General features: G+C 36.9%; 2 protein-coding genes across 3 annotated transcripts in view; one reads left to right on the top strand and one right to left on the bottom strand.

Moving 5' to 3' along the window:
* LARP7 (La ribonucleoprotein 7, transcriptional regulator) overlaps nucleotides 1–13,254 on the top strand; it is a 234,375-nt gene that overhangs the window by 150,003 nt on the left and 71,118 nt on the right. The gene's annotated exons all lie outside the window — the stretch shown is intronic.
* Nucleotides 1–13,254, bottom strand: part of ZGRF1 (zinc finger GRF-type containing 1) — a 76,439-nt gene that overhangs the window by 22,273 nt on the left and 40,912 nt on the right. For both annotated transcript variants that reach the window (XM_069095299.1, XM_069095291.1), the window contains 7 exons: nucleotides 11,726–11,849; nucleotides 6,988–7,649; nucleotides 6,240–6,378; nucleotides 4,177–4,361; nucleotides 2,022–2,218; nucleotides 972–1,111; nucleotides 157–300 (listed from right to left, as the gene is read on the bottom strand). In XM_069095299.1, coding sequence (XP_068951400.1) covers nucleotides 157–300; nucleotides 972–1,111; nucleotides 2,022–2,218; nucleotides 4,177–4,361; nucleotides 6,240–6,378; nucleotides 6,988–7,649; nucleotides 11,726–11,849 — 1,591 coding nt within the window. The remainder of the gene's footprint in view (nucleotides 1–156; nucleotides 301–971; nucleotides 1,112–2,021; nucleotides 2,219–4,176; nucleotides 4,362–6,239; nucleotides 6,379–6,987; nucleotides 7,650–11,725; nucleotides 11,850–13,254) is intronic.

Raw genomic sequence — 13,254 nt, forward strand, 5'->3', positions numbered from 1 at the left:
CTTATGTACTATAGGGATTCAGCTGGAACACAATAAAACTTTCTCCCATACAGGTGCTATGCTTGTACTATATTTCCATCTTTTAAAACAAAAGAAACAAACAAAAAATGAAATGGAAAAACTATACTGAACTAAATACTATACGGCATTACTTACTGTCATATGGCCAATTTGAAGGGAAATAGCCTTTCAGAGGCAGGAGCTCCACCTCATTGTATGATGATGGTCCAAAAAAAACACTGCAAGCAATGAAAGTATCCAACTCAAAGTCTAGAGTTTTTGAAATTACCCAGAGGTCATCTGCAAAGATATAAGCGGGCTTTAATGCAATCTTCTCCCACTAAGGTGAGGACAGACCTGCTCTCGGTGTTCATTAAAGCTTACTTTCTCAAGTTTTTCTTACTTTCCAACAGATTTGGGAAGAGAAAACCAGAGGAGAGAGTTTGAGACACTTCCCAATCCAAGGCTGAAGATGGATACAGGGTAGACTCACTCTGGGCTGCTACAGGTGAGTAGGATTTGGTATTGGGTGATGGAGTGGCTACCATCTATGAGGTCTTCATCTCTATCCTCCATGCCCAGGGGGATCCTGTTCTAGAACTACTCCAGGGAAATAGGAGAGTTGGATGGTATTATGATTATCTTTGGGAAGCCTCAATAAACTTGTTTCAGGTACGTACTAAGTGCAAGGAATTATGTTAGGTCCTATGGGTACAAAGACAATACAAAGGGGTCCCTGTCCTCAGTGAACTAGGACCCAAGAAAAGAACGTGTATTCAGGAGATCTTCAGGTACAGGGTGTTAGTTCAATTTTAGTAGGACAAATCCAGTTACAAGCATTTAACAGAGGTAATCTATACTATCTAAGTTATGTATATGATATCTATCTAGTTATATATGTGATGTACATATATTAATGAGAAACTATATAAAATGGGAGATTATCCCCAGAGATGACCAGAACAACTTACCTTTGCCATAGGAAGAAGAACTTTCTCTCCTACTCAGTTTAAGATAAAGTTTGCTTTTAGATTCATTATGAAATTCGGGATTTACATGAGAAAATCTTTTTGATTTGCCATACTGTTTATTCTGAAAATCAAATCCTTTCCTGAAAAACAAAAGAAAGATATGCCTACAGTCTAAACAATCAGGGTGACAAAGTTGGGTTTGAAATAGTAGAGCATGAGCAAATCAGAAAGTCTTAACACAGTATCAAGAGAATCACATAGCAGTAAAAGTATTGGAATAAGAGCAAAGATGTCTTGGTTCTAGTCCCGGTGCTGCCATTAACTGATGTAGAATCTTAGTCAAAACTTAAGTTCTCTGAATCTCAATTTCCTTATCTATAAAATCAGAGAAGTATATATGTGTAACCTAGCTCATAGATTGCTATAATAATGGATGTGAAATGATCTGAAAAGTATAAAGGCATAATGTGCTATGAAAAACTTAAGTATGAACACTATTACTTTATAAAATTCACCTCATTTGATGCAAAAAACATATTTCTAAAAATCTACATGTAAATTTCATTGCATTCCAAATGTAAGAGAAGAAAAAGCTATTTAAAGGAATCCTACTGTGAATTATTTTGTAAAGTTAATCTTCCCCAACTGATTTTTGTATAAATGTTTATATTGGTAAGCTAATATTACTCATGATGGTACAATCATATATAGCTATAGATATATAAAATATGTATATCTACTTAAGAAGCACAAACTACAAAATTAAAACCTTGCGTTGTCTCATCTACCTGACAATGAAGAATTGTACCCAGGTGACCAAATGAAATATGATCTCCCTTTGTATTATAAAGAACAATATTCACTCACATCCAATGACAGGGAAAGAGTTTCTCTGCCACCTACTTTCATATTGTTATGGTCTGCTGGTGGAGGCCAGAAGAGCTTTCGATCTGCTGCAGGTCTGGCTCAATTAAGGTGAAACTGAATTCCAACCAGTCTGTTAGGATCACAGGTCTACATTTGTCAGAATTTTTCAAATATCTAACGCACCTCACCAAAAGCTGACACTCCTCATAGAAGGGTATATTTTGGCATCGTAAGTATATTCCAGTACTCTTTATATCATGTAATACTGTGCAGGGTACAGAGTCTGCCTGTGTCAAATTATCTGGGTTTACTTCTTCGAGCCACTTAAAAAATTTACATTGTTTGGCTTTTGGTGCATCACAAGTATAAAAGAGACGACCCTAGGAAGAAAAAAAAAGCAGTTAAAATTTAATTAAAACAAAGATTAAAAATGGTGCTGTTCTACCATGGTATATTATTACAAACACAACAGAAGAATGAAATTATTTTTCTTTGGAAAGTGCTTAATTGGGGCGGCTAGGTGGTGCAGTGAATAGAGCAGTGGCCCCAGAGTCAGGAGGACCTGAGTTCAAATCCAGCCTCAGACACGTAACACAAAAAACTAGCCGTTTGACCTTGAGCAAGTCACTTAACCCCAATTGCCCTCCAAAAAAAAAAAAAGAAACTGCTTAATTAAATTCAAATCAAGAACTTTAATTTTCAATACTGAGTACTGCACACAAACAAAACCTTTAATAGTACATTAATAAAAGAACTTGGAATGAAATAGATGTCTAGTAATTAGGGGAAAGGCTAAATAAATGGTGGCACATGAATATAATGGAATATTCCTGTGTGGGAAATGACAAACATGATGAATACAAAGAATCACAGGACGATATACATGAACTGATGGAAAGTATAACAAGCAGAACCAAGAAAAAAAATATACACAATTACTACAAGGATGGAAATGGAAATAACCACAAAAAATATATAAATTAATGTTGTGAAATTATAGAGAGCAAACTTGGCCCTAGAGAAGATATATGAGAAGACGCCTTCTCCTGTTCCTGTTTAGAAGTTGGGGTGGGGGAGCCCAGGTTTGAAACATTGCATACAGGGATTTTTAATATATCGACCAATTTTCCTGATTTTCTTTTAATTAAAAAATATTCTGTTATAGTTGGATGACTGTCTGGCAGGGGGAAGGAGGGATATAGAGAAGTTATGTAAAAAATGTCCATAAAAATCTACTTTTAAAAGAGTATATTAATATAGTGTGCCATGGTCTAGTCTTTATTCAAGTCAGTGCAATTCAATAAGCATTTTTTACTTTTTAAAAATTATTATTCTCTTTTTTATCCTAAATTTAACAAACATCAACTAGTATGAGAACAAAAAACTAAAATGAGGGTTATACATAAAACAGTAAGTCTCTACTATGTGTAGGCTTCTTTCCTTTTTAAATATATAATAAATTCATGATGTTACTCTCAAAGCTATCCTGCTTGTCTGTGTGTGGCTTCCTTCTTTTGTCTTCCATGCATTTCAAAAACGTGTTTTGTTGGCCTTTTAATTCTCTTTCTCTTTTTAGGAGGGGAAGGGTAACCTCATCCCTAGTCCCCTTTTCCCCCAACTTCCCAAAATGAGAAATAAGAAAAATGTAACAAATATTCATAGTCAAGAAAAACAAACTCCCATATAACTGTATCTGAAACAATACATATTATTCTGCGATTTGAGTCCAACACCTTTCTGGGAAGAGGTAGGTAGCATGCTTCATTATCAGTCCTCTAGAATCATGTTGTTCATTGCATTAATCAGAGATCTTAAGTCTTTCAAAGTTGTTTGTCTTTACAATGCTGTTGTTATTGTATAAGCTGATCTCTTGATGGATTTTGCTCACTTCTCTCTGCATCAATTCATACAAGTTTTCCCAGATTTCTCCGAAACTGTCGCTTTCATTGTTTCTTATGGCAAAAAAAATTCCATTAAAGTCATAGATCATAATCTGCTTAGTCATTTCCCAAGTGATGGGAAATTTTCAGCTCTTTGACCGACTATTAATTAAGCACTTTCAACATGCCAGGCACAGTGCCAGGTACCAGAGGTAAAAAGACAAAATGAAATAGCTCCTGCCATTAAAATATCTTTATTTATATGAACATAAGTACAAAAATAACTTACTAGCCCACAATTGAAACCCTTTTCCAGGGTAAATTAGTACCGTGAAGTAAGATGAAGTAAAGCCCCCTGGCAAATTATACTTTGCACTGAATGTATAAGTGGTTGCTGGTTCAAATCCCACCAAAAATATACCATCTAACAGTATCTAGTTGAAACATTATTAGCCTACCTTATTTGGGCCTTCCTTTTTAACCATGACCATCTTTGCAGGTTGTTGATGATGACAGGTTGGTATGCTGTGTCCTGAGTTTTCCTTTTTTTCTGCTTTCATTGATGTATAAAAAGATATGTCAACTTTCAAAAGAACTTGGTGCAACCTTTTGGACACCTCAAACAGCAATATGTTTAAGTGTTCTAGATTTTAAAAAAAGATAAAAAAGAGATGAAAATTTAAATTTACCTCCAAATATTCTTTGTCTATCCATAAGGAATGAAATTTCTTGAGAGGCAAAGATACTGGAAATAACTCTGGAATTGGGATCAGAGAATTTAGGTTCTAGATCTTACTCCACCACCTACAAGTTGTGACCTTGGACAAAACATTTTATCATTCTACAAAATGGGAATGATACTTGAAGGTCCTGCCTCACAAAATTGTTGTGAAAAAAATATTTTGTAAATGTAAAAGCACAAGGTATAGAAATAGGAGTTATAAATATTAAATTTATCAAAAAATATAATATGATTTGCCCTCGTGACAAATTCTGAAATCAAACATTATTAAAGCATCATCATTATTCATGAATCAACAAAGGAGAACAGTGGCTATTTCATCTTTTGTCTCTGTGTCTATGTCCAGCATCTGGCAGAATCAGGTGATGTATCAGGTGATAATTTATCAGGTGATAATCAGGTGCATATCAGATGATTTAATAAATGCCTCAAGGACCCCCTCAGACAAATACTGTCTATGTGCACCTTAAGCTTTTTCTTTCATGCCTCCAAACCAATATTACTGCTACCAACATTAACATGTCATCAGCATTAAATGATGTTTACAGTAGGCTCAGCATTATATTACATGCTTCAAGGAACTAGCATATAAAAATGCCCAGCAAGTACCCTTGCAAAATTTTCAAACAGTGAAAAATGGGCTCAAAGATGATCTTATTTTTGATTAGATAAATTTCCTAGGAGGAAGTGAGTTACTGGCCACAATAGTGATGCAGAGCTCTATAGCTCTGAAGAACAGGAGGGAGATAAAGAACAGGAGGGAGATAATTTGATGGATCACCAGGAGTTCACTTATCCTTTTACCTAAAGAACTATCCATTTCTTTGAAATGTATATAGAAGAATTCTTTACTGATGAAATGAACTATTGGTGTTCATTGATTATTTCATATTTGTAGTTTGGTCCCAAGACACCAAAGCATGACAAATACTCTTTTCCACATTCCAACTCCATTTAATTTAAAACATAGCTTAAATATCCTTCTGCTTGGCTAAGACTATTTATAATCATCATGGTTTGATGCCTGATCCCTTGTAAACAGGAACAGAAACTGGACCTGGGAATTCTTGGATGAGGATGCACCTCACCCCAACCTCACCTTCTTTGCAAGTTATATAATCTTAAAGCACTGTGAGGGAAGTGCTATTATTATCCCCATTTTTCCAGATGAGGAAACTGAGGCTAGGAAAGTGTACCTGATTTAATGCCCAGGGTCAGACAGGCAGTGGCATGTGTGAGAGGTGGGACTTGGTCTCCCTGGCTCCACGGTTGGTCTCTATCCACCATGCCATGCTTTCCCTTGGTGATCTTAGAGGTAACACTTATAAACTGCTTAAGAAGTCGGATGTCTAAGGTCTAATTCTGACATTCACAGAAGATTACATATACACAGGGTGAAACCTGAGTTTCATCTTGTTCTCTTTCAGCTTCCTAAAGTCTTTACTGATCTCGGTTTGGTTATTTCTGTCGATCAGCACATCTCTGAACAGAGCGCTGTCTCTATAGCAGCATTCTTTGGGAACTTTAGCTTTGAAATACCAGTCAGAATCCTGTGCACTGTGCGGGTTAGTCTCTTGGTCATTTTAAGGCTCAGCTTCATTGGGTCCTTTGGGTACACTGACTCTGCAGGGCAGTATGCTCAGTCTGGAGATCTTGCTCCCACCCTTTCATTCTAGTCCCACATCTTTTCTCATAGATTAGAGAACAAGAGTACAAACGCAATAATAATAGAACATCCTAACCATAATGTTGTTTTTTTCACTGAAAGACATTTCGTACCTATCAAGGAGGTTGTAAAAACCTGTTTATACTGAGCAGGTGACTGAAAAACAGCAGGTATGCGAATCTGTCTTTTGGGAACACAGGCACATTTTGAGATTTGCCCACTGGGAAATGACAATGCACTGGCATTTATCTCCTGAAAAAGAACAAATTAACAAATCATAAAAATGATCAATTAGCAAGATGTTTTCTACTGATATGTTTAATAAAATGCATGTCTTTCATTTACTAATGCAAGACTTCATTTCTGAATTCCAGATAAGTACATTCTAATTCTAAATAAAGAACAACATGCCAGGGATGGTTATGTATAATACCACAAGGTTAAATAAGCTTGACTTTACTCTCTCCTCCCTCTTAAGACTTTGAAATATTTTACTTCTGGGCAAACAAAGGCATCAAAATATAAGTGATATGGGTGAATAATTTTCTTGGCACAATATATGCAAAATATACAATTCAGTTTCTGATATCTAGAAAAACGTAAGTCAATGAGTGACATTTCTGCAAGAATAATTTGACTTAAGAAAACCCTTTAGTAGCAATACAAACGAGTTAATGACTATATATTATTATTTGAATAGCATAAGTATAGCTAGTATTTTGGGCCAAAAGGTAGTCACACCAACAGTGAAATAAATTATTTGCAGTTTATTGTGCTGGTTTTTTTCTCTAAAATTCAGGTAATGCGAATTTCCAATAGAAGAACTTTTAGAGTGATAACTGACTTATTACAGCTCCTCACCTGGGTACTTCCTGTTACACTGAAGCCACTGTGGGCTGACTGACTTAACATTTTTTGTATTTCCTCAGTCTGGGAAGTTTGTTCTAAATGCTGAAACAGTGCTTTCTTTCTGAAAACTGATTCCCGGTGGTAGAAATCTGCCTGCTGTTGATGAAGCATGCCTTTTATCATCTCCAAATGCACAGAGTCTTTAGGGCTTTTCTTGGCAGCCCCATTGTGATGACCTTCTGGCTCCTCAAGTCCAATTCCAGAGGCAGAGGCAGCAAAGAAGCTTTCATTCACTCTCACATCACTTCCATGTGGAATAATCGAGTCACCTGGGGACACACTTTGATATTTCAGCCACTTGCTCTGTTTGCTTTGTGGAGACACCAGAGGGGAGAATGGAAGCCTTACAGGTGTCTCTTCCCCAGACTTCTGGGAAACAGAGGTTTCCCTATTCCTATCCTCAAGGCCAAAGTAGCTGACAGGAGAACCCGCTGACTCCTCATATGAGCCAAGGATGGGGCTACCAAAGGACTTCTGAACTTTAGAGTCCATCCTGTGTAGGCAATTTTCTGAGAGAGAGTGTATGTTAACAGGAGGCAGTGTAATAAGTGGTGTCCGAACTCTGTGCAGTCTCTGGACGTTGACTTTTTCTGAACAATTGAACTTTTCTACTCCTGAAAGGTGATAGAAATAAGAAAACGATTAGGAGTCATTACCAATCTCATAAAAAACATTGTGTGTAGAATAAAAAAAAATTGTCACTTGACCTACAAGACATTTTATAATTTTATATCCCATGTTAAAATAAAAAATAATAAGTTGTTTTTGCTATTAAATAAGAATTATAAAACTTCACTAACATTCTCTGAAATCAAGTTTTAGACTGCTTAACCACTAGAGATGGAATGCCAATTTAGAAAAAACCAAGTCCATCACTTTGATTAGAAAATAAGTGGAGAGGGGCAGCCAGGTGGCACAGTAAGAGTGCTGGTCCCGGAGTCAGGAGACCCGGGAGGCCCAGGATCGGTTCCAGCCTCAGATACTTAGCACCCACACAAAATAACTGGCTGTGAAACCTTGAGCAAGTTACTTGACCCCAACTGATAAAAAAAGAAAAGAAAAGAAGTGGAGAGAAATGAGAGAACTCTAGAAAGATTGTTTTAGAGCCCTATGGTGGAGGGATTTAAGTGCCAGGTTGGGATTTCTATTGTGATTATCAATATCACTGTCAAGAAAAATATATCAAAAATAAAAACAAAGATACTTAATGGTATAGAAGTGAAATTTCCAAATTTTATAGAAGTTAATTGCAAAAAAAAAAAAGGAATAGTGTGACATTTTCAATATTCCACGACTGAAACATGACAAGTCACAAAGAATGACAAAAGCTAAAAATTTTAATAGACTCTTGGAAGAATCAGAATTGACATAAAGAGGAAACAAAACAACTGCTCTTGCAGATGATATGGCAGTCTAATTGGAGAACTTTAAGCAAACCAACTAAATGTTAAATGATGATAACTTCAGCAAAGTAACAAGATGTAAAATAAACCTTCATAAAATCATTGGCCTTTCTGTGTATTACCTACAAAACCAAGTAAGAAGAGATAGGAAGGGAAATTCCATTCGATATAATTACAGAATGTGTAAAATATTTGGGAGTCCACCTCCTAAAACACACACAGGAATTATATAAATAAAAATGAATTACTGAAAGAGTATTAAGTTCTTACTATACCCCAACCACTGTGCTATATAAAAGATCACATTATAAACAAATTAGAGGAACAGGGAAAAAGATACCTTTCACAACTCTGACTAGGTCAGATGATCAAACATGACCAAATAGGAGGTGAAGAGAATCACAGGAGAAAAAAAAAGGCCAGTTGTAATTACATAAAATTGAACAGCTTTGCACAAACAAAATCAAGCAGTGAAAATTAAAAGGGAAATGGTTAACATGGAAAAAAATCCTTGCAGTAAACTTCTCTGATAAAGGTCTGATATCTAAAATAAATAATGAAATGATTCAAATATATAAAAACAAGATATTCCCCAACATATAAATGATCAGAAGATATGAACAGGCATTTCTCAAAGGGAGAAAAGCAAGCTACCAATAGTCATGTGTAGGACTTCTGGTTAAGATGTCTTTGCCTGAACAGAGAGGTAGGCACCTAGACCCCACATACCTACTTCAGCAAAAGTCTAAAAATAGCACCAGACTGAATAATAATCAATAACAAATCCAATGAGGTTACTTCATCCACCCTAGAACTACACAAAAAATCCCAGAGTCCCTGGGCAACACGGAAGGCGGCCCACCAGAAAGGCCAGTGCCAGTGAACAAGATGGAAGCCTCCTTGCAGGACCAAAAACAAGCCATAGACACCTATTACCTAGGAGGTTCTATAAATGGAGGCAGCAAGAATGGAAGGCTCCTATACAAAAGCCCCCCAAATTGTTGGAAACCTATTGTTTTAACCTTGGAAGTAACTAGGAATGAATGGAAGCACTAAGATTGGGACACCTCAGGTCCAAGGGCTCCTAGGTCAGTAGTACTTGGTCATTAGATAACACTGAGTCCTTTAGATCAAATACTCTAAACCTAAAAAAATCCAAGAAAGATTAAAACCTCCTAGAACTCTTAGCATGGACATACCCTTGGAGGTGGAGGGGAACACAGTGACCCAGGCCAAAACTAATCAAGGTCAACCACTCAAGAGACCAGCAAGGGGTCAAATCTGGTCCTGGCACAAAGCCCAGTTCAAGAACTAAGTCTCGAAACTATAAAGAATTATAGATCCAGGGGCGGCTAGGTGGTGCAGTCAATAGACCACCGGCCCTGGAGCCAGGAGGACCTGAGTTCAAATCTGACCTCAGACACTTAACACAAAAACTAGCCGTATGACCTCGGACAAGTCACTTAACTCCAATTGCCCTACCCTACCCACTCCAAAAAGAAAAAAAAAAGAATTATAGATCCAGAGAGACCTAAAAACTCATTGTTGAAGAGAGTAATCACATTTAGGGAAATGAGCTGGATGATTTGGTTATTACTGGGTTACAATAAAATATACATAGTGTCTTCTGCATGGGGGTAAACAATTGATAGATGATAGACGTTTATGGATTCATGTGCAAGCAATTACAATATTTTAACTTCATTCCATTCATTTATTATTTTTTCTTATGTTCTTGTTTATATATTTGAGTCTCTGAAATCTTCCATGGGAGTTACTACTATAAATAAAAAATACCATAATTTCTGGCAAGATTACTATCCATCAGGGCGGCCACGTGGCTCAGCTAGTAAGAACACTGGCTCCAGTGTTGGGATGACCTGGAGATCGAATCCCGGGCTCAGACACTCAGCACTACACCCAGAAATAACTGGCTGTGTAACCTTGAGCAAGTTACTTAACCCCAATTGCTTAAAAAAAAAAAGATTACTATCCATTGGAAAGTTTCCGGAAACCATTTTCATGAATGAAGTAATAGAGTGAGAAGTGGATATCAAAGGTGGATGAGCAGCCCCAAAAAGGGCTTGGCAAGCTCTTACACCAGACAGAGGTGCTAGTCCTTCCTGAATGCATCATATACCCCACAATAGTGCTGAGCTACTTTAACAAGTATTATACTATAAATGTTATTATAAATACTATAAATGCAAATATAAATATTTTAAGAAGAGCATTGGACTTGGAGTTAGAAGACCTAGGTTCAAATTAAAGTTCTGTGAGATGTTAGTTTCTTCATCTGTAAAGTGAGGAAGTTCGATCAGATGATATCTTATGGTGGTTCCCAACTCTAAATCCTATGATCCTAAATTCTGAGTGTTGGTGTAAACCTGTTAAGTCAATAAAGCAACAGTGACAGAAAGTAGCAAACAATTCTAGTATGCTTTTTTCAAAAGCAACTACCTAGAATAGTCCTAGAACATCTGCTTACCTCAAAACTTAAGCTCTCATCCCTATCCCATTTTCCCTACACTTTCTTCTTCCTGCCTCACCTCTACTTCTTCTTATCTATCTACTTATTATAACTTCTTGAATTTCTTTTTTCATCAGTTCCTAACCATAATCCCTCTCTTCCACCAGCTACCCTTTGGAAATAGAGATAGGAGCTGGAATTTAGAGAAATAGGAAAGAGATGAAAGAATGGGAAGGATAATGCATAGAACTAGTCTGCAGACAGCTTTCCCTTGCCTTTTCACCCTTCAAGCAGTGGGCTCAGTTTGGTAACTGTTTCACAACCCCCATGACTCTACTGGGGGAGGCAAAATCTATGCACCTGGGAAGCGCTATGAATGTCATGGGTGATGGCAGACATTTCTAGGAGTGCTGAGAAAGAAGAGTGAAACTGAGAAGTTGTAGTGATGGGCTATCGTAAGGACTTCTGGGAGGTGAAGGAAAACCTAGGGAGCTTAGGCACCTGAATTACAGCTGGGGAAGTGCTGAGAATGTCTGCGGCTCTGACAAAATAAGAGAGGAAATAGGGTGATAATAATGGTAATGATAAGTGACTTGGGGTGAAAAGCATTAGAAGTTTGTGACTAGAGGAATCAAGGGTCAGAGAGGGCAAGGGTATGAAAATAGAATCCTTAGTAACAATTTATTTGGAATTTAGTCTCAAACGTATTGATTTTAGTTTAGGAACAGTCACTCAACTATCAATGTAATTTTGCACAGACTGGAAAATATTACAAAAATACAACAGATATATTTAATATTGCAAGAGTGAAGTTTACCAGATAAGGTTTTGGCTTTCAAAGACTCCTCAGGTATCTTTATCATAATGTCTTCATTTCTTGGGCTCAAAGGAAAGGTCGAATCAGGGCTCAGTGTTGACATCTTTTGCATTGGTGATATCACCTAAGCAGAAAAAAAATTATATGATGTGTCAAAAGAAATACATCAGCGCACTAAGGTATTTGGATTGCCTATTTTTCAATCTGTTACTATTTTCTACAATCTAAATGCATACAAAGACAAATATTTAATTCTAATAATGCATATCACTTAGGGACAAAGGAAGCTAGAAAGTCCTTCCAAATATTATAGGGATAAAACTCCTTGCTTCATTAAATCACATAAAATGTAGAATGTAAACAGATGCTAAATTCCCCTAATGACTAATGATTTGGGTTGTTTTGGATAGCACAGGATTTAGAACTAGAAATGCCTTTTGAGATCAAGTAGTCCAACTTTCTCATTCTGAAGACAAGGAAAATTTAGGATCCCAAAAGTTAAGAGCTTTGAACAAGGTCACAAAAGGTAATAAGCAGCAGAGCCAAGATTTAAGCCCAGGTGACCAGTTTCTAATTGCAAGGATTTCCACTACCCCATGCACCTCTCAGAAACATTCCCATAGCACACCAACTAACAATGCTTCCTATGAACTCCTACAATGGTGTCTTCAATTCTAGTATTTAATTATAAGCCAACATGTACCATTCCCTAACTGCCTGTGTCCTATCTCCACAACCAGACCTCAAGCTTTTCCAAAGTAGGGATTGTTTCTTACTCCACTGTGCCCCTTGCATTTAGCACCACACCTTGCCAAAACAGCTGCGTAAGTATGAAATAAGCACAGGAATAAGAACCAAGGGATTAATCCTAATTTGTTGTGTAAAACTGAGCAAGTTATTTCAGCCTTCTTGGCTTGTTTCTCATCTGCAATAGGAGGCTGAACTAGATGAAAGTCCCTTACATTTCTAGATCTGAGAACCTATGATCCAGAACTCCATAAATACTTGGTGTTTAAAAATTTAGTCAGATTGGAAATGTTACTATATCATCCTGTGGACTAAGAGCCCTGAGTGAAACAGGATGGGTTTTAGGAACAGGGTTTGAGTCACTTTATTAGGACCTTAAGACCTAGCACGTGACTAGATCCTCTTGATGGCCTCAGACCTAAGGCTAGTACAGACTTAAGTGGCTACAGCCCATTAAAATGAACTTTCCAGACCAAGACAGATTTGAACCCAACAAATTTAATTAGATTCCATCTTAAGTTACTGTGTTAAAGAAGAATATAGTGAGTCAAATGGCTATTTAGTAGATGCTACTAAAAGAATAACAATTTTCTTTTATATTTCTAGGCTAAAAGTTGCAGAGGAAGTGCGGACCTATTTCTTTACCCAGGAGTCTGATATTCTTAATGAAATCATAGGTCCATTCTCTGTCTCTTATTCTATTTTTTTCTACCTTAGGATGTGATTAAATTAATTGCCTTACAGGCGGCCAGGTGGCTCAGCGAGTAAGAGCACCAGCTCCA

This window comes from Petaurus breviceps, unplaced genomic scaffold, assembly GCF_028583685.1.
Source record: "Petaurus breviceps papuanus isolate PSGF00001 unplaced genomic scaffold, PetGlider_PUasm1.0 126, whole genome shotgun sequence".
Classification (NCBI taxonomy): domain Eukaryota; kingdom Metazoa; phylum Chordata; class Mammalia; order Diprotodontia; family Petauridae; genus Petaurus; species Petaurus breviceps.